Source organism: Varanus komodoensis, unplaced genomic scaffold (genome assembly GCF_004798865.1).
Source record: "Varanus komodoensis strain SLA01 unplaced genomic scaffold, ASM479886v1 scaffold4, whole genome shotgun sequence".
NCBI lineage: Eukaryota > Metazoa > Chordata > Lepidosauria > Squamata > Varanidae > Varanus > Varanus komodoensis.
In genome coordinates, this window is record NW_025335941.1 from 15743810 (window position 1) to 15766027 (window position 22218).

At 38.8% G+C, this 22218-nt stretch overlaps 2 protein-coding genes across 3 annotated transcripts in view; one reads left to right on the forward strand and one right to left on the reverse strand.

Moving 5' to 3' along the window:
* Positions 1–11050, forward strand: part of SCAF4 (SR-related CTD associated factor 4) — a 53562-nt gene extending 42512 nt beyond the window's left edge. For both annotated transcript variants that reach the window (XM_044442602.1, XM_044442603.1), the window contains one exon: positions 9902–11050. In XM_044442602.1, coding sequence (XP_044298537.1) covers positions 9902–10710 — 809 coding nt within the window. In that variant the 3' untranslated portion in view covers positions 10711–11050. The remainder of the gene's footprint in view (positions 1–9901) is intronic.
* A 2055-nt stretch (positions 11051–13105) lies between these two features.
* Positions 13106–20162, reverse strand: SOD1 (superoxide dismutase 1). The gene is made up of 5 exons (XM_044442604.1): positions 20010–20162; positions 16734–16824; positions 16162–16231; positions 14345–14462; positions 13106–13383 (listed from the first exon to the last, which is right to left on the reverse strand). The coding sequence occupies exons 1-5, from the start codon at positions 20094–20096 to the stop codon at positions 13273–13275; spliced, it is 477 nt and encodes a 158-aa protein (XP_044298539.1). The 5' UTR covers positions 20097–20162; the 3' UTR covers positions 13106–13272.
* Positions 20163–22218: the final 2056 nt, after the last annotated feature.

Consider the following 22218-nt stretch of genomic DNA (forward strand, 5'->3'; position numbering starts at 1 on the left):
GTTTTAACAATTGAAATGATGTTTAAATAAAAAGGTCTTTACCTGGCGCCGAAAAACCAGTAACGACGGTGCCAGGCGGACCTCTTTGGGGAGTGAATTCCATAGGTTGGGCGCCACCGCAGAGAAAGCCCTCCTCCGGGTACTTACTCTCCTAATTTCTTTCATGGAGGGTTCCCGGAGAAGGGACTCTCCCGCAGATCTCAAAGGGCGGTCGGGCATATACGGACGTAAGCGCTCGTTCAGGTAGCCAGGACCCAAGCCGTTTAGGGCTTTATAGGTCCTAATCAACACCTTGAATTATGTTCAGTGTGTGTACAGTGACACTCTGCAATGGTGGGCCCAATGAGAAAAAAAATTATTTATGGTTTTTGGAAGACTTTTGCAAAGAACAAAAGATAAAAAGCAGAGATTTAAACATTCACCACACTTGGTATTTGGGTGATCATTATATTAAAGTACAATCTCTTTGTTGACCCAATACAAAAGTAACATTTTATTGTCATATTCAAGTTTCTTTGTGTTCAGGAATTGGATGAAACTCAGGTGTGTCTAAATTGCAGAGCACTGACAGGTTGACAATAACTGGAGAGTCAAAGAGCTTTGTGATTTAGATCAGAAAAAAAAATTCTAATGTTACATTGACCTGCTCCACATGATGCAACAACCTTCAGTGGGCAAGTGAGCCATTATTGCTTGGTCTATGATTCTAACCCAACCCAGTTAATCATCTTTTATTCCCCTCTGCCCTGCATCTATCAAATCGTCTTGGAATCCATGGGCTGTTCTAGGAGGATGCTTTACCTACAGTGGGTTGTTGTGTTGCCCATACTCAGAGGATGAGTCCTACTCTGGGAAAGTCTAGCAGCTCAGTTGGGAAGAATAGCAAAATACCCTTGGTGTTCTTGTCAAGCTTTCTTTCACCACTTTCTCACAAGCTGCTCACAAGTGGGGAGATGGTTGACTGGAAAGTAGGCAACTATTTCTCGCAGTCCCAAAACACTCATTTACTTGTCAAAACACACTTTTAAAGGGGAATTGGAATTTTGGTAGCTGCCTGTCAAAATTCATTTTTCCCAGGAAGTCACAACACTTCCTTTTTATGAGCAGAGCTCACTCATGCCTTTGATTATGTTTCAAAGCTTGTCTTTTGACAGCTTGCAAGGGAAGCCAAGCAGGAAGAAAATTATTTGGCTTGGAATCTCCAGGCTTGGTACCTGTTACACTATAGCAGCAGGTAGCCCCCATGAAATTGCAGTAGTGAAGCTTCTAGTTTCTGCACTAATGCAGCTGTGAATCTTTGCAATTACACAACTGCAGCTATTTTTTTCTTTCAAACTCATGCTTGTTTGCACAAAATTTTCATGCAAAAAAAAAAAAAAGATGTCACTGAGTCCCTTTGAAAGGGCTGTCAGTGGCTATTAAAACAGGGAATATGAAAGCTGGCCATAAAACAGCTTTTCAGTTTCCTAGAAAAAATAATAGCCATTCTCTTGATTGTGGTAGGGAGGGAGCAATGACTTGCTTTTGCCATAGTGTCTCCTGGGATACCACCTGGAGAACTGAGGGGGAAGGAGAGAGTGAATGACATATGGCGAGTCAGATTATCTGTTGGGTGTAGAACAATGAGGTTTGTGTGGCTTATTGCCAGGGTGTGTTGTTGTGACATGTAAATCTGCCCAATGTGAACTCAACTCCACTCAAGCTTCTCATTACTTGTTTTGACGAGTTAGGATGGATCCAGTTCCAGTTCACTATTGGTTGCATGAATTTTTCTGACTGATTTGTTCAAACAGGGCTTACATTAACCTTCCATACACTATTTGGATTAAGCAAAGCATGTCTCATATTTTTATACTTGCTGGTTATAATTTCTCCTTTCAGATTGAAGACATGTAGAAGGTTTTGACTTTTAGGAAGGCAATTATTATGTGTTTTTCTAAATTAGATTGCCTCAAGTTCTTACTCTTCCACTCTTTACTGCTGCCAAACTGGTATTAATTAATGAAGCTGTTCCATGCACATTAGAACAGTAAATTTTGATTGCCCTAATCTCAGGCTGGATTAAGATTTTACAAAGTGAGGCATGGATTCTACTGAAACAGCTTGTGCACATACCCCTCTCTTTCAAAATTAGAAGTGCCAATTTTCTAATGGCAACCACACCACATTCATAATGCTTTTTGTCTGCAGTGCTATATAGCTAGTCATATGTGTGGTCCCTTCCAGGTTGCAGCAGCAGCACAAGATAATAACATATAGAAGTATGTAGAAATGGCTCATTGTAGGTATTTCATTTACTTTCTGTGAAAGTTGACCAATTCAAATGAAGTTGTTTCAAAGAAAAACTTCCTCAAGCGTTTAAAGTCCCACTGGTTTTAAATCGCAAATGAAGAATTGAATCAGAATCTAGATTATATTATAATGCATACATAACCAAGTTTTAAGACTATTTTGAAGTACATGCCTTAATTTGAAAGCTGACTAAATAACATGGGAGGAAAAAATGTTCTGCAAGGGGAACAGCATGGAAGAACTCAACGCATTTGAACTGAAAAAAAGGTGAACTCTCCTGAAGAGCATACTCTGATCAAGTCAAACCTTTTATTGTACGTGACCAATAGTCATTTCAAACAAGATAACTTAGAACATCATGTAGTAATAAAGCATTTATATTTTAACATTGCCTGAACGGTCAAGTGCAGCAGTATTCTGAGTGACTACACAAATATGTTTTGCAGTCTTAGCAAACAAAGTTGTTTTATACATAAGAAGCACAGTCTGAAAATAACCAGTGACCCTTCACATAAATATTTTTACCTTGCCAAATTCTGCACAAAGAACCTTTCCCTGAGTTTCTTGATACAAGGGATGGTGCATTAAATAAGAGAAAATGTCCTCTTTCTCTCCTAGACTACAGATACAGAGCCATAGATTTCTTAGATACTGCTTATAAAATATTCATAGTTATTTAATAATGTTCTGGAATATCTATATAAACCTGTTTCTGACACAATGTTCAGATATTTCATGCACTGGTAAATGATAAATTCTACAACCTGGAGATGTGAAAAGGAGATTTTAATGCTTCCTGGATATGTGGGAAATCTTAAATAGATGCCAAATTCTTTTTACAGAGAAAGACCCAGAAAGGTTGTGTGCATGGCTCATTCATATGCAACATTCCTAGTTAGGATGGATGTCATGTGATAGTATTAAAAAGTAATTCTGTGAGCACAGAATGTTAACAGTACAATTCAGGACATGTCTACTTTAAAATATACTTCATAGAGTTTATTTACAGGTAAGTGGGGATAGAATTTCAGTCTGAATAATTCAGTAAGTGCCTTGATGTAAAGGTTCCTTATATTTCATTGTAAAACTACAACATTACATCTTTTCTACAAATAGTTACTCAGTGCTAGAATGCTATCGACTTCTGCACTAAAAAGCTGAACTTTTCAGCCAGCATAAATTATGCAAATTGAGCAAATTTTGCTACTAATGGAAAGAAAGTATAAGGGGCAGATTTGTTTTAATGAAAGTGGTGAGTCTCGGAAGTTGAATTCTTTGTCTACTAACTATGCTATGCCTTTTCTGCACTCCTATGGAATCATAATGTACATGCAGCACTGTTGTACATTTGAAATGTATTTGTAAGCTTCTTATTGCTTCTTAGTCATTCAGAGTCCTGTGACTGGATGGATTACAGTACAGATCCCTTTTGCTGAGTTCACTGGTCATTATCATTGCTTTATTACAGAAGTAGATTTTTGAAAATTGGTTATGAATTGATACCTGCATTTCATTGCAAGTTTCCAGTTTGAGCTGGTGAAATCCAATTGAACATCCAAATAATAGAAACTTGTTCCTATGATTAAGCTTTATTTTGATCTTGTTCTAATTATTAACTGGGTTGATGCCATTTTTGGTATCAAGTCCGGTTGTAAATCAAATAAATAAACCATTTTGGCTTGTGCAATTAAGAAAAATGATAATGTTCTCTGGAGGAAAAATAATGTGATCACTCTGGTATTCATTAACATGACTTTGTTCAGTTTATTAAAAGAATCTCTTAATTGTGAAGCTATCTAGCTACTAACTGAAGATTCCATATTAAACGATTAAATGATTTTGGCATGTCAGCTCCAGTTCCATTCTGTCTTCTGGATTTCTGCAAATTGTCTTGTAGATTTCTATCTTAACCTTTCTGTTGTTTGTAAAATGTATTTCATTTATGCTCAGTCTACAACATGATGGTGTATGAAATGAAAATCTATTTTAGTTAAACTCTGACTTACAAAAGCAAAGTTTTTTTCCGAAGAGGACAGAGAACAAGAACTGGGAGTTACAAAATAGTTTTTAGAAAAACACATTGTATTACTGCCTGAGTACCTTAGTCCAGGGGTGGGCCGGCTGAAGGCTTGGTGGGTTCCTTTGTGTTTTATTAGAATAGAAAGATATCCTGACCGGAGCCTTGTCCAAAAGGCATACACTTAGAAGAATTCTAGGAGTCCATGAATTTGTTTTGGGCATTAGAACTGAATAAAGTTCATAGTTCTTCCGCAGAAAAATCCACTCCTGGTTTAATCCAAGGTTCCTTCATTTTGACAGTATAATTTAGCAGTTGAGAATGTGAACACTAATTTTATTGCTGCTAATTGTTAAACAATTGGGCATTTGAATTCCTTCTCAATCTATGTTGTATCACGCAGAAATCCACCAGTAGATCCCTATTTCCCTTCTGTTGAACTTGCCTTAGTTTGTCATATGCCTCTTCTCTTCCACCCCATTTATTGATCCAAGAGCTTGTTCTTTGTCCTTTGTTTTTCATTGGCTTATTCCTTAATAAATACATCGGCAATTTTAACAATGTGTTCTTTTATCAATAAAGGTGACTTGTGTTACATCACCATGATAGCCTCTCTGCACCATAATATATATATATATATGCAATATCTGGATAGTGCCACTTGCAGGGGAATGCATACTGTTGCTTCTTTTCTTCACTTCCAACTTTTTTTTCCAAAATGATGTGATTCATGAACTATAAGTTAAAGCTCATACATCTCTCTGAATTGCTGTATAGCAAAATTGGGAAGCCTGACCTTAAAAAGCACAAAATTACCTTGATGGAAACACATACATATGTAGCTCTATCTCTCAAAGTGGCATAGAACATGTGAATGAGTTAAAGAGAGCTTGCTTACTCCAAAGGTAGTTTAAAATTGACTCAGTCAAATAAAAGCATGCTTACAAATGTTTTGAAATGTAGCTGGGCAATGTACTTTATTGCAAAAGTTACTAAAATGCAGGAACTGCTGCTGGTGTAAAATAGATATGGACTTTAATGTGAAACAAATTCACATTGACTTCTAAAACAGCAATTATGAAGACTGGCTAAAGGTGACTTAAACAAGTATGGAATGAAGTACTGATACAGAGTCTTTGCCCAGTGAAAGCAAATACTGTTCTAGCCACCATCTTGCTCCTTTGTCCAAGGCATTTTTTTTACACAAGTCCCCCATCAGTTAACTTAAAAAGTAATGTCTTGATCATTAACTGTATTATGTAAGAATAACAACAGTCTAACAGATAATATCTTGAAAATGATTTTCCTTAAATTGGCCAGTGAATAGTAACTGGCTCTAGTTGAATCAACAGGTACTGGTAGAATATATGCAAATTTTCAAGTTGCAGATACCTTTCAAATAGTTACAAAGGATTACTCCATGAAACATAAGCTAGCAATAGGGTAGTTTCTTGTGTTCCATTCAGCAAGTTTTGTTAATTTTAATTCTTTAATGTGGCTTTTACATCTGTGTCTATATAATCCAAAGTTGAAAAAGATCATGCTAGGAGGAATTATGAAAGTGTAGCGGAGTTCCAGTTCAGATTCTTGTTTATCCAGGTTGATCTCATATCTTTGGTTCTGTTAGAATTCATTATATAGTTTCTTCAGGGATATTTGACACTTTTCTGCTATTGGATGCATACTCCTACCACATGAACCTGCTGTAGTGTTTTTACAACAGTTCGGTGAATCAGACATCTCATAAATAGAAGAATGGCCTTCGGTAGAATAACAAATTCACAAACTTGACTTTAAATTCAATGACATTCTCATCTACAATTATGTTAATTAGCGTGCTGGAAGGTAAAGTGAAGTTCTTATATCCAATTCTTTAGGATAGGATTTAAAAAGTGTGTGTTGTCAGATGTTATTCAATTTTATCTACATAATGTCAACTGGTCACAACTGAGTTTTATGCTCTTTACAATATTAAGTCCCTAAAAAAGAAAAAAAATGCCCCACACACAAGTTCTGAAGTAGAGCTGTCACATGAGATAGCTGTACTATGTGTCTCTCTTTGTTTTCAAAGCTATAGAAACCAAAATGTAGCATTTCATATTTCAAGTCTGTGGGAGATGGGGAGAACAAGTTCCATGCAGTTAGTTTGGGGAGGACATTGTAAGGAAATTGAGAGGGATATTGGATTTATGTAAGTATCCATTACACTAAGTTTATTTTAAATACCTAAGGTATCTTCACACATGTTAACATTCTTTGTATGAAGCATGGACACATGCCTGTTTTGAACTCTTACATTGGGAATGTAATTGAGCTTTTGCCCTACTGCAGTTTGAACAATCACGTCTGTGGGAAACATGGAAGGCAAGCTGCTTTAGTAGTGACTTCCTCATAAGCTGTTCATTACATAGGAAAAAAAGAAGCTTTCAGGTCATGAACATATATGCTATAACAACTACAAGTGAGATTTATAATAAAATTATGCCATGTATACCTGCCACACAAGAGGAGTGCTTCTGTACCAGGCTCCAGACACCACAGAACAGGAGCGTTGTATTCCCAATTAGGCTTGGGGAGGGGGAATTTCAGGAGGAGGATAGGGGAAAGTCTTATTATTTTTGCTTTTATATGCTGTCCGCTACTCCTAATGGAGTCTCTGGGTGGCTTCCCCCTGCTGTGCTATGAACTGGATGTCAGTCTCAAATCTGAGCAATTTATTTCTGTGTAGTGGGAACAGTTGGGATTTGTCACAGTGGGAATCACTTCTGAGATATCTTTCTATAGTTCAGAGATAAAGGTTTTTTTAAATCTCATGGCACATATGCCCTAACCCAAATAAGCTCTTTGGAGCTCTAGAAGGCTATTGGCTCCCTTTTCCTTACTTTTGAGGGGCAGCTTACCATTGCATTTCTCGAATTTTTGAATCGCATCTCATTTACTCTCCCCTCCCCTGAGATGGAAATGAGAACTGCCTCTACAGAAGCATGAAGAAATCTAGGATTTTAACATGGTGGTTTGGGTAGCAGTGGGCTGTCCCGTCAAATAAAAGTAAAGATGGAATCTTCTGTCTTTGTTGTTACATGTGAATGTGGACTGTCCATAGACAATGAGGGTAAGTTGGTTTATTATTCGCTCTATAGGTTCAACTGCCATCAACATTCTACAGCTGACAAGTTTATTTGGGGCCATTTTATTTATTTGATTTCTAGCCTGCCCTAGTAGCCACACATCTTGTGCATTTTTAAAATTAATTTTAAAATGCTGTGCAAATATAGATATCCAATGAATGTGCAAATACTGCAGTCTTTCTTTTTGGGTGATCAGATGTAGCTGCACTGATGTGGGTATATCAGAGTTTCCAAACTGATAGGCATTTCGACCACCTATGTTTATAATTAAAGGGAATGCTAACATAATAGCAAAGTAGTTAGGAATTGCTCTCCAAGCCACCCAGAGGAGGTATTGATAGGTTGGTCTTAGTTAAAAAAGATGACTAGATGCTTGACAATTTTCTTAAACAGTAAGGCTTTAGAAAATTTTCCATAAGTGCACCTGGAACATTTGCTTAATAGAAAAATAAAAAAAAATACTATTTATACATGCTATTGTAATTGGAGCAGAACATTTTTAACCCCAGAAAGTTTACTTTATGATTATAGTAAAGACAACGCTTTGCTTGAGCATACATGCTACAATTGGGATGAAATTTAATGCATTGTGGGAAGGGAAGACATTGGCTTCTAAAAGTAGTTCTGATAATATGCAGGTAGATGCTATTCTATAAAGATAACTTTTGTGTATTTTCATATGCTGATTTCCCCATTTTTAAGTTTCTGGAATAATTTTATGAATAAGAACTATTCTGATTATAGTCTGAACACATCCTCTGCTCAATGGAATTTAGTGCACATGAATCCAGTTCTATAGTTTGGAGTAGTTGTGCCTTATGTAATTAAAGGCACAATCCTACACCTGCTTAGGAATATGTTACAGCTTCCACCATTTCCCAGAATCCTTTTCTGTCTAAACATGTATAGGATTGCATCCAAAATTATGTAGCTATTTTTCTATTTTATAAGATCAATTACCTAAATGTTTGCTTTCTTACTGTGGGATAACAGGCAAAGCAACATAGTAAAATCTAATTCAGTGCCAGAAAGGTAGTTAAATTGGAGTTTGAATTTTGGAGCATCAGGAATTTTGGTGGTAATTTACTAGGACTGGTTTCTAGAAATTGTATCATTAATTGAGCTTTCTGCAGTACATAAATCATGATTAAAACATCCACAGTGTTTCTTTGTGAAGACCAACATTTATAGGTGAGATGAGCACTTGTAAACCTGCAGTGCCCAGGACTAAAAGCCAGTCAGAGCTGCTAAGTTAACTGTGTAATTGCTAAAAAGTATCTTAAATGCTGGTGAATCAGGGCTGGCCCTACCATTAGACAAGAGTGAGGTGAAAGATGCTCAAGATGCTACAGCCTAGTATGTATCACTTATGTATAACTTTTGCTCTGCTCATGGTGCACACTGGTTTCATGCTTGCTGCACTGCAGGAATTGCTTGAATGGGCAGAGGAGAGCTCAGATTCTAGATAGGGCAATCGGTGGTGGTGAGGTGTTGGGGGATGGTGTGTGTGTACACAGCCTGTCCTGCATCCCTAAGCTAGGCAGATGCCCTCAGAGCTGCAGCATGCTGTCCCACTGACCATGTTCACTTGGTTTGACATCCATGTAAGGGTTTGTTGCTTACATAAGCAGCTAAATGACCTGGACTGGCCCTGTGTTCACTGCAACACTATTCTGCAGATAACTTTTTGAATTATGTCCTGCTGCTGTGCTTACTGTAAGGCAACTGAGGACCAGATCTGTGTAGTAATAGATGTTTATTAAAAGAATTGAAAGTGTGGATAGGTGCCAAAGCTTTTCAGAACAAAAGGTACTTGACATGGTGTCTAGTTATTTCTGTGAAGCAGACTGGATCTACTTTAATTTGCATTGTTGAATATTTGCAAAAATGTTATTTTTGTGCCTGCATTTATAAGTACGAGTTGCTGAGCTGCTATTTCAGTACTTTCTATGGCTAAACATGAACCTGAGAAGCATAAACTAACTATATAGAAATTAACTACATGTGATCAATTATAAAAGTATTTTTAATGGGGAGAGATTCAGAAAATTACATGTCATGTGGTAAATAAAAATGGAAATCATCTTTTTTGGAGCCCATGGTGGAAAAAAATGTGACTGAGGAAGTCAAGATAAATTTTTTGAGGTTTTTCACATTAAGGTGAATCTGGACTTAATCAAACTTGATTTCAGTGGGTCTACCCTCAGTATTAAGTTTGGCTCCTATGCCCAATGTATTGATACTATTTTATTACTCCAAATAATAAGCTCATTGGGAAATGTTAATGCACCTAAGCATGACATTCTTTAGTGTATTGGTCACAGTCATGGAATTATAGATTTAATTTTGTAGAAATAGCACGTGAAATACTTGTAAGGAATGCTTTGACATGTAACTTTATTAGTGACTTGTATACCTTTCGGAATGTACCCTGCCATTACTTTTCTTTCTTTTGGCTTCTCAGGTTCTCAAGGAGTTACACCTAGTCCTGTTATTGGGCTCCAGACACCTTCTACAGGCCTTTTGGGTGCACGGCCCGGTTTGATACCGCTCCAGCGACCTCCAGGAATGCCACCACCTCATTTACAACGGTTTCCAATGATGCCACCTCGGCATATGCCTCCCCATATGATGCACAGAGGTCCACCGCCAGGTCCAGGAGGCTTTGGAATGCCTCCACCTCATGGGATGAAGGGCCCTTTTCCACCACCTGGTCACTTTGTGAGGCCTGGAGGGGGGCCTGGTGGACCTGATGATAATAGAGATGGAAGGCAGTTCAGGAATGATAGGCAGCCATTTACTCCAAATAGAGACCAGGAAAGATTTGGAAGGCGGTCCTTTGGAAATCGGATAGAAAATGAGCGTGAACGCTATGGTAACCGCAATGATGACAGAGAGCATGAACGTCTTGGTAATCGTGAAAGGAGAGAATGGGGAAGAAGAAGCCCTGAACGTGATAGACACAGAGACCTGGAGGAAAGAAATAGACGTTTCAGTGGACAGAGAGAGAGAGATTCTAGAGATAGGGAATCTCGCAGAGAGAAGGACGAAAATCGAGGAAAGGAGAAACCTGAGTTGACAGACAGGGTAGATGTCAAAAACCATGAATCCCAGAGTAGCAAAGTAGAAAACACAGACTCCATTTCAGAACTTAATAAAGAGGAGTCTGAACCCACAGGTGTAAAACCTGCTGAAGAGTTAACACCTGAGACTACCTCATCTCTTGATCAACCTGAAAAGTCTGCTGGCTCAGTTGAGGAAGCACCTCGTTAGAGACTGGAATTTTTGTCAAAAAGTGACATTGGAGTATAGAGCTTTAGAGTTGTACAGTATGCTGTATATTTGCTTTTGCTATATCACAACTTCTCCATAGTTTATGGGGATATGTAAGCAATTTGATTGCTTCCCTTCTATTTAAAATAGCTACAAAATAACACAAAAATAAATCATTACCCATTTTTGCTGTAACTTTTTAAAAGTTTTGACTTTAAAAAGTTTACAAGTCAGAATTAGAAGTGCTTTCTATTTTTTTTTTAATTTAAGTGAAGGTAATGGTAAAAGCTCCTAAAAGCAAATAGGGATGTTTTTAATAAACTCTATTTTCATAACAAACTTTAATGTGTGCTATTCTTCCTACACTGCACTCAAGTGGTAAAGGATTGTTCAACATCTTAAAGTTTGAACTGTTAATGCCGTACGGGAGTCTAAATTAGACTTTGTTTATGTTAAACATGTTTGTATAACAGTTCACAGAAGCGAAGTATATGTGGTAGTTATGTTGCTAATTAAATTTATGCATTTTAATTAACTAGATGAAAGAATAGCTTTTAAATGTTTAAAGAAGAGTTAGTGTTTGCAGTGAAATCCTTTTTTTAAACTTAGTTTGTTTTCTTGGTCATCCAGTAACTGTTGTGGTAAATGTTGCCCCCAAATAATTTTGACAATGCTAGGTCCTCTGGGAAAGTACATCAGCATATTTCTGTAATTTAATCCAGTAGTGTGCTTGGGGTAGTAAAATAACATGCACCAAATTACCACTATATTCTAATTTGTCCTGGGTGGCATTTCTTAAATGCAAGCATGGTTTTTTTTTCCAAATATTGTCAGATAACTTAGGTAACCTGGTCATTTTATATGTACAATTGGTGATAGCCTGAAGGAGTATTGACTCCTTTAGCTCATCTAGTGCATTTTAAGATGCAGTTACTATTTAGCAAATGCCAGCAAGCCTGAAAACCTGTATACCTATTCTATTTCCTTAACTTCATACACAATGTGAAAGACCTATCCACAACTAACAGTAGCACTGATGCTCTAAAAATTATTTTCTGGTTGTTTTGTTTGGGTTTCCTCTTGGTGACATGCTCAGTACTTGTTACTGTTTCCATTTAAATGAAGACATTGATTCCCCCATTAATTTCTCGGGAGCTAGAATGAGGCAAAAAACTTTTCTTGCAGTAATAGAATAAAAAAATCATACACTTGTGAAATTAATTTTCATGTGTTGAACTTTGTTTCCATAGTGTTCAGCAGAAACACGAAAATTAGTTCTAAAAAGTTTTTAAACTTTGATAAAGCAGACATGAACTTATACATTCCCCCGCTCCAATCTTAATGTAGCACCCTGTAACTGCTATTGAAAATTACTATTTGCATTGCTTTGGTTACAATTCACAAGTCAAAATACACACCCTCCCCCACAAACTTTGTGAAAAAATAGTCCAGGGTGCTCTTTTAGAATTGTTAAGATGCTCTGTTTACTAATATCACTGTTGCTTTGGAAAAGAGTTTAAAGGCCAGCTGTGGAGACTTTAAATATAGCACAATCTTGTTTTTTAAATTAAAGATGGCACAGTGGGCTTGATCAAAGGCAGCACTGCAAATTCCCAAACATTTGAGAACTTGTATGAGAAACAAGTGCTTCTGCACTAAAAAGTTTAGCCAAGACCATTTTAAAGCAAGTACATCGAACATTCAAGTGTTGACAGCCTTGGTGAACTATGTCACCAGGAAACAAGCTGTTAAGCATGGTATTTTATAAGTTTGAACAGTTATGCCTATCACTTTGTGTAGTCAAAGTGTAGTAGTGGTAGTGTAAATCTTTACTGAGACCAACAGCTTGTTAGGAAAGTATCATGTTTAAATTATGTGTAGCACTAGTCAACACAACAGGAACAGTCCCTGTAGACATGGTAGCCTTTGCTACAGTTATGCAGCTGAGTAATGCATTGTATGAATAAGTTCAATCCTTGTTAGGTATTTCAGAAAGCACTAAAGATATGTTGCCTCCATATTTTTCTGCAGCAAAAAAAGACACCCATCCTGTGTACCATCAGATCCAAAACAAATCTTCAGATGAGCCACTAAAATTTCACTGATAGACTTTGACATCTTGTAAAGCAGTGTGTTTGAACATGTATTCATGTGATTGAAGAGGGAGTAGAATAATTAAAAAGCATTTTTTCTTGTTTGACTAGAAGGGTATATAGTAGCAGACATGGGTATGAGAACTCACCTCAGTAATAGTGGTTTATCAAACTTGGTCCACAATTCGTAAGGGGAATTTAGGTCATGCAAATTCTAAGTGAGGTGATGAAGACAGCTCAGAGGACTTCAGCTCAGCTACAAAGTAAACTGGTTCTCGGTGTCTGCAAAATGTAGCAACTCATTTTGTTTCACAGGCTCTTTTAATTACAGGAGTACAAAATACAACTTGTCAGCCTTCCATTTAGCAACCATAAGATCAAACAGTTGCTCTTTACACTAAACAAAACCAGATCATCAACTGCTACACAGATACATTTGCTTTTAGTACACAATGCCAATCTTGAACATTTAAGCCTTAGCTAGTCCAATCACACCACAGGCTAGCCGCGCACCAGCATTTCCAGTCTTCAAGCTCTCTTCATTCCCACCTTCCCCCAGATCATCTTCTTTTGCATGGACCTAAAAGAGGAAGATAGCAAAATTAGAATATAGATGCTACATTTGAAATGATTTAGTCACTTGTTTCAGCAGTCCTGGTTCTTCAAGGATACTACTCCATTACTGAAATTTTAAATGGAATGCATATCAAAACTCCATGTCTTGGTAATAGCTGAGTGTTTACTCCCTGCAGCAGTTTAATAACACATTCTAGACAGGTCTGGCAAGACCCTTGCTTCAACCTAAACATAAGATAGTGACTGACTCCAAAGTAGTCTACAATCCTACCTGGAAGGCAAGCAGTTTATTTCAAACCCCTGATGTAAATGGCCAAGATCAGAAAGATTCTACTAGTTCTCTGTCAATATAGAAATAATCAGTAAAAAATTGTTTACGTATGCATGCCTACACTACTCAGTGCTACTAAGTCAAACAGACTGCCTTTGGAAACATCCAACCAGTTCTGAATAGCTTCTCCACTATAGCTCTAATATTGACAGCTCTTCCAGCTCACTTAAAAGAAATAGGGCCTCCCTAAAAGCCTAAACTGAATAGTGTTCAAAAACAACACTAAGGCAAAAACGTATGTTTTTTATCTCCAACTTAATCTGTAAGAATTTAAACAATATTTGTTCTGGAGCATCATGTTAAGAGCCCCTTTCCATACAACATACTGAATATTCCTCTACCTCAAATTATCTAGCAAGGTACCAAACACTGGCAACATTAACAAGCAATATGGGTTTCAGGATGATTTTGCTCACTTCTGGCCCACCAATGCTCAATCTACATACAAGCAGATATGTTTAATGAAAATCTGAAACAGCAATCTTGTGCCAACAGCTTTAGAACTGACTACTTAGTGATTTAGTGTTTGAGATACATAGCAACAGTTTCACAGATAAAATAGTCTCTTTGTAAAGGTAACTGCAACAACCCATTTTCTCAAAATGTGGGGAAGCTGACTTAAGAAAACACTTACCACCATTGTGCGGCCAATAACTGAATGTGCTCCTGAGAGGGAAATAACAGAGTCCTTTATTGACACATCTGCCACACCTTCCGCATTTGCAGTGACATTTCCAAGATCACCAACATGCCTGGAATACAGTTATTTGTTTTATTAGCAGAATTTGCCTTTTAATGAATGTTAACTACAAACTATTGATGTGCTACTGCCATATACCTTATGCTAAAACATGCAAACAAGCTGGTGTTCAACTTCAGTAAGTTAATTGAACTAGTCAAATGTTAAAGATAGAGCTGCCAGCTCAAACTGGGTCAATGCATTAGTCCCAAAATATAGCTATTTAGTTCCATTTTTTAAAGTATTGGCCGACCCTAAAACTAAAAAGCATTTTCTGCACATTATATATACATCCAACTTTGCAAAAGCTTGGTTATGTATAAAACCCTCTAGTTAACAATAAGGCATCACTTGGGAAACAAATGCTGTTTAATACAAGCCAATTCAGTCGTTTTAAGGGTTTCCCATTTGAGCCATTGCCCTGTTGAATTTTCATTGTGGTCAAAATACTGGGATTCTGAACTATTAAGATTTCAATAGCATCAGCTGTTACTAGTAACAAAGGGAGAGGGATTTACAATTGTAAAAAAAAAATCCAGGATGTTCTAAAGAGTTCTGCTGTGGTTCTATTTGTAATTTAGATCCACCATTAGAAAATTGGTACTTCCACTGTTATTCAAATGTTGATGCCTCTAATTGTATGGCTGTATTTTGCTTGTTCTAATAGTGCCTGTATTAACCTTTTTTATTTTATGCAGTGCTGAATAAACTCATGTTTCCCACAAAAACATACCCGGAAAAGTTAAGAGTATTGTTAATCCTTTACCTTGAGAACACACCAATAACTCTTTAAATAATGAATTGAAGGAGCAGTTCCTGACCCCATTTGCTCACAGACTTATAATCAGTTAAAAGGCTCAAAATTGGCTGCTGACTAAATGTCCCAGAGCTCCACCATGCTTACTGGCTATGCTGCTGCCAAGTCTCATCAGTTTAAATGGCTGACCAACAGCGAAGCTTAAATGAGGCCAAGTTTGGCTATATAAAGTAATGTAGGTACTAGAAGAAAGTATGCCATAAACAAAAGGGCAGAAGCTGAGGAACCAACTAAGCCAGGAGCCAGAAATTATTGAAGCAGGAAATAGGCATCCCAGGGGAAACAGAAGAGGAGAAGGAAGGTGCTATAAAGTGGGATCAGAAGACTAGATAATGGACACAGTCTCACAATCAGCTGTGGACCAACAGAAGAAAAGTGGTGTATGTAAGTGGCAGATTGCATATATAGACTTGGTTAAAAAGTCAGATTCAGAAACAGGAATTCATAAGGAAATATATGTGGACAATGAAAGTAGTTTCTGCACTTCTAGTATCTACACACACAGTTTTAGGTATTAGATTTAATCAAACCTAATAATCATTTAATCATACTTAATCAAGTAAGAGTCACTTCTCATAGCACTACTTTCTACTCTAGCAGTACATGATAGAGGTGTTAAGTCAGACTGGAAGAATGAATGTCTAGAAACAGAGATAAATTGAGGAAAATTGGGACCCTTTTACAATTTCATTTCTGCATCTGGCTCAGAACCTGCAACGTAATTCTTCACTGTGACGAAGGCAATACACTGCACTGTTACACTATGAAAGAAGTTGTACTTATGTGCCTCTAGTATATTTTATGCTGGAACTGGAGGAGAGTATTGTACTGGGAAACATTAAAACCACTACAGTAGAAATTTCCTTAAAATCATACATGGAAATTCAATACTCACCTCTCCTTTTTATCTGGTCCACCATGTTTTTTCCCCTCGGGATTGAAATGAGCCCCTGCACTGGTACATCCTGTAAAAAGTTTCCCAAAGTCAGTCTTTGCCCTGTATCACAGTGTGCAGGTCAGCCAGTGGTACTCTTACAGAAAGCTTTCAATCTAAACCTCAAGAAATCCTACTACAATTCGAATTAATAAGTTTTGGGGGACAGGGGGGTTCCTAATCTCTCCAGTGAAGACCTGAGAAGATTTTCTGCATTTTATACCTAGGCTAGGGTTGAGCACTTCATCACTGCATGTGAAATCTGCTCCTGGTGAAGTGTATTATTTGTTGTTCTATCCCATGCATTCTTACAGTACTGTTTTATTTAATAGAACTGCCCTTAGAGCTGCTTTATGCTCCCAAGGCAATTTACAAAAGTCAATCATCATAACAGCATGCTCAAATATTAAAGCATACTATCATACAGAAGAACCAAATAAAAACATCAGCAGATAAACATAAAACACTGTTCACTACTTTTTACCAGCATACGTTCTGCTATAAGTAGTGAGTGTTAATAGCAAACATTTTACCATTTGTATTGTCTCCAAATTCATGGACATGGAACCCATGTTTCCCTGGAGTCAATCCTTCAATACGCCCTGTAACAAATACTTCCTTATCCTGAAACAGAAAAAGTATATACAATAGGATTCAAACAAGTCCTTTGTCAGAAAGCTTGTTGATCTCCAAAATATATATAGATACATGGGATGAAATCTGATCATTTTAATGACACTAGGCCAAAATTGCACCATGGAAGGCCACACGCTGGAAAACCAAGCTTTTAAAGCAATATATGTTTAAGCCAAGTTCTATAGTACCATTTTGGTCTATTGTTCAACATGAATCTGGAACATCTCAGTCTTCACCCCTGTCTCCACAACCAGGTTCCAGTGATTTACTACATAACACAGTTTAGAAGCAAACAAAATGGGATCCTGTCACATATATTCTGCATACATTTGTTAACACCAAGAATATGATTTTTAAAGGCATTGAACCTGCTGCAAATAATGCTACCATGTCAAGTCTTGTTAGAAAACTACACAGGATTCTTAATATTTAAACCTGCTTGTAACAGTAACATTGCCAGTGGTTCAAGGCTATAGCTAGGCCTATCTCAGCATTTTCCCTAGCATACAGTAAAACTTGGAAATTTGAAATGGATAAATGGCAGTCTTCTGGTTCCTCTAGATTTATGATAGCCCAAGTTCCTGAATTCTCCCTCTGGAAGTGGAGAGCAAAAGTTGCTGTGGATGAACTTTGGGGGTTGCCTGAGGGCAAAGCTAACCCAAGGAAACAGCCCTTCTATTGGACTTTCTATTGGTCTTTTTGCCTAATTTTGTTTGAATAACTATTATGTAAGCTAGGCAGAAAATGATATGCCCCATTTTAGCAAGGGGTTCTCACTTTTAACTATGTATGCTATGTTACAATATGCTGCTAATTGTTATTCATAATTAACCCCAGCTTCTGTGACAGCTTTCTCCAACCAGAAGCCCTCCAGAACTGTTAACTATAATAACATAGCCAGCATAGCTGGTGGACAGATTAAGGGAAAAATAGACTGCTTCAGGAGAGAATTAGGTTAGGGAAGCCTTATATAGAGAATAGACAGATTATTTCGTTTTAGCTGTTTAGCCATAAGCAATATTTTTGTCAAATCACCTTGGGCAAATTATTTCTCAAATTTTGCTATGAATTATCTGTAAGTCTGTGCACACGTCCCGACTGCTTAGATAAGTCCACACCTACACCCCGAGTGCTTAGATATATACTTACTCATCACTGGTGACCGTTACTCACTTCCAAAGAATGGGTTACTGTATCTAACAGTTCCATACTGCAAAATTAAATTTAATATAATACAACTCTATGTGAAGACTAGAACATGAGATGGTTCAAGCTGTAAGAAATCACTATATTTACATCCTGCCCTTTCCCTTACCCTTCCAAGGAACTCAAAACAACTTTTATAATTCTCCTCCTGTTCTCATTCTTATCCTCGTAACAACCACCCCATAAGGTAGGTTAGGCTGTATGTGACTGGTCCAAAGTCACCCACTGACTTCCATGACTGAGTGGGAACTAGAATCCAGATAGCCTGAGTCCCTGTCCCACACTCTTAACCACATCACACTGGTTTGCTAGTTTCCAGGCATATTGGAGGAATATTGACAGTGAAAGGTATATTCCGTAAGTCCTAACCGCTTCTAACCTATCACTACAAAAAGTGTTGAAGATTTGCAGAACCAGCACATCTGCATACATTATATAAAAATCTGGGAAAATATTTTACAGCCATAAATCCAAGTATGGTTGTTTGGAAGAAGAGTTTTTTTGGTATTTTTAAAATAACATATTGAGATCAAGTGATCAAAAGGCAGGTATAAACCTTCAAAATATTTTTCAACCAGTGCATATGTAAATGAATCACTGTATTGTTACCAGTGAAGTTTCCATAGAATGTTGGCAGAATGTAGGAACTTCTGGTGGCTACTAGCAAGACATTAAATGTTTAAGTCCAATTATCAGACCAGTTCTGTTCTTGTTCAGTCTAAATTCCAAACACTCTTTTTATACCAATGCTTAAAGCAGCTGTAATTTGACAGATATTGCTACAGTAATTACAAACAGGCATTTATAATCCAATCTCTTAAATTTGCCTACCATGCATATTCTGATTGCAGACCAAGACTTAGTATCAAAGTCTCTTAAATATACTCATTAATGGCATATGAATCCATTTTAACCCACAATTCACAGCCATGACAATACACGGCTATAGAGGTCATAGGTATGCCCCACTGTGTCCAGGGAAGCTCAGTGCTGTAAAACCTGTATGTTCAAGGGATTAGAATGCAAAGCTTTCTCCCTCAACATCAGTTCCCTTAACAACTTTCCTCAGCAGGGATGACTCAGCAACTATGACCCAGTTGGAAATAGTAGGTAAACTGCGCATTCTTCTCTTTTGCTGAAGCATGAAGAAACATGCCCAGAGCATCTTCAGATGGACAGGGTTTTTGGTGGGAGCCCAGTCTTAACAGGGGAAGGGAAAGCACAATCCGAAAAAGCCAGGATTTTAATTTTACTACTGCAGGTATTCTACCAAGGAAACAAGCTGCACATGGCCAGGAAACAGAAGTCTTACTCTTTGCACTTAACACGCCATCTGGCCATTATCTTGGTATAGAATTAGGACAAACTGTTTCTCTCTATTCTAGAAACTTCCCCCTTATTATCCACTAAAAGACTAAAAAGAAAAAGAAAATAGTGGGTGGAGCTATGTGCTGAAGTTCATTTTAACACGGACAGCTACCTTAGCTGATTTCGCCCTTTCACTACAGCTAGAGGTTGCTTACTAACCCGAGAGGTCGGAGCCTACAGCGCAGACCACAGGCCTTAGGATACGGCGGACCTTCTCAAGCGGGTTCCCTCAGATGTGCTGGGCTTTACCTGCCATCAGATTCAGCCAGCACAGCACCTGGAGACCACCAGGCTAGCGAAAACGTAGCCACAGATGAAGCATTCCCACCCAGATTCTTTATTCCGCCTAAAGCTGGAATGCACACGTTCCCAAATCTGGGGCTGCAACACCCTTTCCCCTGAACCTAAGAAACGCTGCCCCGGGCACGACCTCTCCCGCAGCTTCCTAGCAAAGGCCATGGAGCGCTGGGAAGGCTCTCCCGAGCTGCAGCCTAGCGAACGCAGCTGCGCCACAGTGCTGAGCAGCTTCCCACCGCCCGGCGCCGAAGGCACGGAAACCGCTTTCCCCAGGAGTTCGGAGCCTCGAGGCCATGCCTTGCCTTCTGCTCGAAGTGAATGACGCCTTTAACTCGGCCCTCCGCGGCGGGGTCGGCGACCATGACGCAAACCGCCTTCTGCACCGCCATGTTTCCGCTCTTCCTCGCTTCTGCAGCAGCGCCTACCACCACTCAAGCCTCTCCACGCGCTTGCGCGACTGGCCTCGGACCCGACTTATACCCTCCGGCGGCCGCCCGCCTCCCAGTCATCACGCAGAGCCACGCCTCCCCGCTTGCCTGCGCCAGGGCGTGGGACCAACCGGCGGTTCGGGGCGTGCCGCCCGGCCCACCCAGCAGGAAGCGGAGCGCCTCGGGCGGGTGCTGCGCCCTCTCGCTGTCTCCCGGCGGTGCGTTTTGGCCTAAGGCGCTCCTCTCCTTCGGCTAGGCAGGAGTGACCCGCTCCAGAATATGCATTAATTTGGGGGGTTTACGTGCCCGCGGGACCCAGACTTTTAGACCTTTGCGGAGTAATGTCACTGAAATGAATGGGACGACTTAGCAGCGACTGATGAGGCCGCGCGGCTCCTTTGTTGCCTCAGGCTACATGAGCGTCACGCTAGCAAGCTAATCCTCGAGTTAAGGGCACGCAGCTCAATTCGGACTATACCTCCCGCGTCGTTTTCCGCCCCCCGAAATTTCAGGAAGGATTAATGAAAGAAAAGTTGGTTTTATTAGAAGAATGCACTGAAAAATCGGAGTGCTTAATAGGAGGGCTGCGCGCAGCGTCACGTGAGCGTCACGTGCACTTAAATTGCCGGGATTGCTGTACATTAAACAGGGCTTAACGTTCAAACACTTGCCTAATTCGGATCGAAGTGTGTCAAGGGTCGTGCTTCATGAAACCCTCTCTGGTTTTCGAGTATTTTGTCTTTCCCAAAATTGCCTGAATGGTCTGTATTATAGTATTAGTGAGTGCCTGTTGTGCACTAGCTTTTATTTACTTAAAGCAACCTTTTTATCTTGAAAGGCTGGTTGGCTGCCGTTAAACACAATAAATCGTGTTTATTTTCTGTCCGGAGACTGTTGAGAAAAATAGGCCAATGCCATCGCTAGTGCCAAATCAAAATTTCACTGTTTGTATTTCATTCAAATGCTGCAACTTGCTGAGTTCCTTAGTCTGTTACACACACACACACACACACACACACACACACACACAGAATTATGTATTGATTTACCTGTGACCATTGCAATTAATGCTTCTACATGCATTTTTGTCAGGAGTGCTGAACAGTACCTCAATGTTTCAGGGTCACGTGCTTTCCATTCAGCAGGTTCCGGGTTTTGTCATGGGCATCTGCAGATAAGGCTAAGAAAGATTCCTGTCTGAAGTTTGGAAGAACTACTACCAGACAGTGACAGTGATACTGGGCTGCATGGACCGATGGTCTTACTTAGGATAAGGCGACTTCCTATGCTCTTGCAGCTGCAGGTACTCATTCTCTTTTGGAGAAGTGGTTGCGGCCACAGTCTGGTGGTGGTTGGCTTGAAGGCAAAAGGACAGGTCAGATATACTGGCATCTTTGAGCTTAAAGTTTTCACTGCCTGTAACTGAATCTTAATAGGCATTTCAACTTTTTAATGAGTTAAAAAAGTGTAAAAGCTGGAAACCACTAAGTGATTGCTGGTCAAGGGAAAAGGTCCATAGTCTAACAACACAGCATGGCCTTTTGGAAAACTCAGGTAGGCTGGATACACTCTCAGGCATGAAACATGTACAAGGAAGCATAAGAGCAGTGCCAGTTCAGAAAGATGCATATCTAGTCTTAGCATTCTGTTTCCCATAGTAGCCAATTGGTTGCCTCTGGAAAAATCCATAAACAGGACAAGCTTTCTCCTATTATTCCCTAGCAACTCGTATTCAGACAATACTACCTCTAAATTGGAGGTAATATACAGCCATAATCCTCCATTAATTTGTTTAAAAGCCATCAAGGCATCCAAAATGGTATCCATCATCCAATCTCTTTGTAGCAAATTCCATATCTGGGAATGATACGAATTGCAGTTTATATCCTCTGGAGGACAAGAGGTTGGAAAAGGCTGAGCTAAGGGTTGTGGAAACAAATTCTGATAATTTAGTCCAGCTTACCTGCAAACAAATGTGTATTTACCTGAAAATAAATCCCACTTTCAATTGAGCAGGTATAGAACAAGAATAATTTGTGTTTCTCATTTTATCTCTATAACGTCTGTATAAACTTTATATGTA

Excerpts from the sequence above, each read along its gene's own strand:
- SOD1 (XM_044442604.1), bottom strand. The coding sequence starts at position 20,096 with ATGGCGGTGCAGAAGGCGGTTTGCGTCATGGTCGCCGACCCCGCCGCG. Across the intron at positions 16,825-20,009 it reads TCATTCACTTCGAGCAGAAG|GATAAGGAAGTATTTGTTAC; the intron begins GCAAGGCATGGC and ends TTTCTGTTTCAG. Across the intron at positions 16,232-16,733 it reads ATTTGGAGACAATACAAATG|GATGTACCAGTGCAGGGGCT; the intron begins GTAAAATGTTTG and ends AACTTTTTACAG.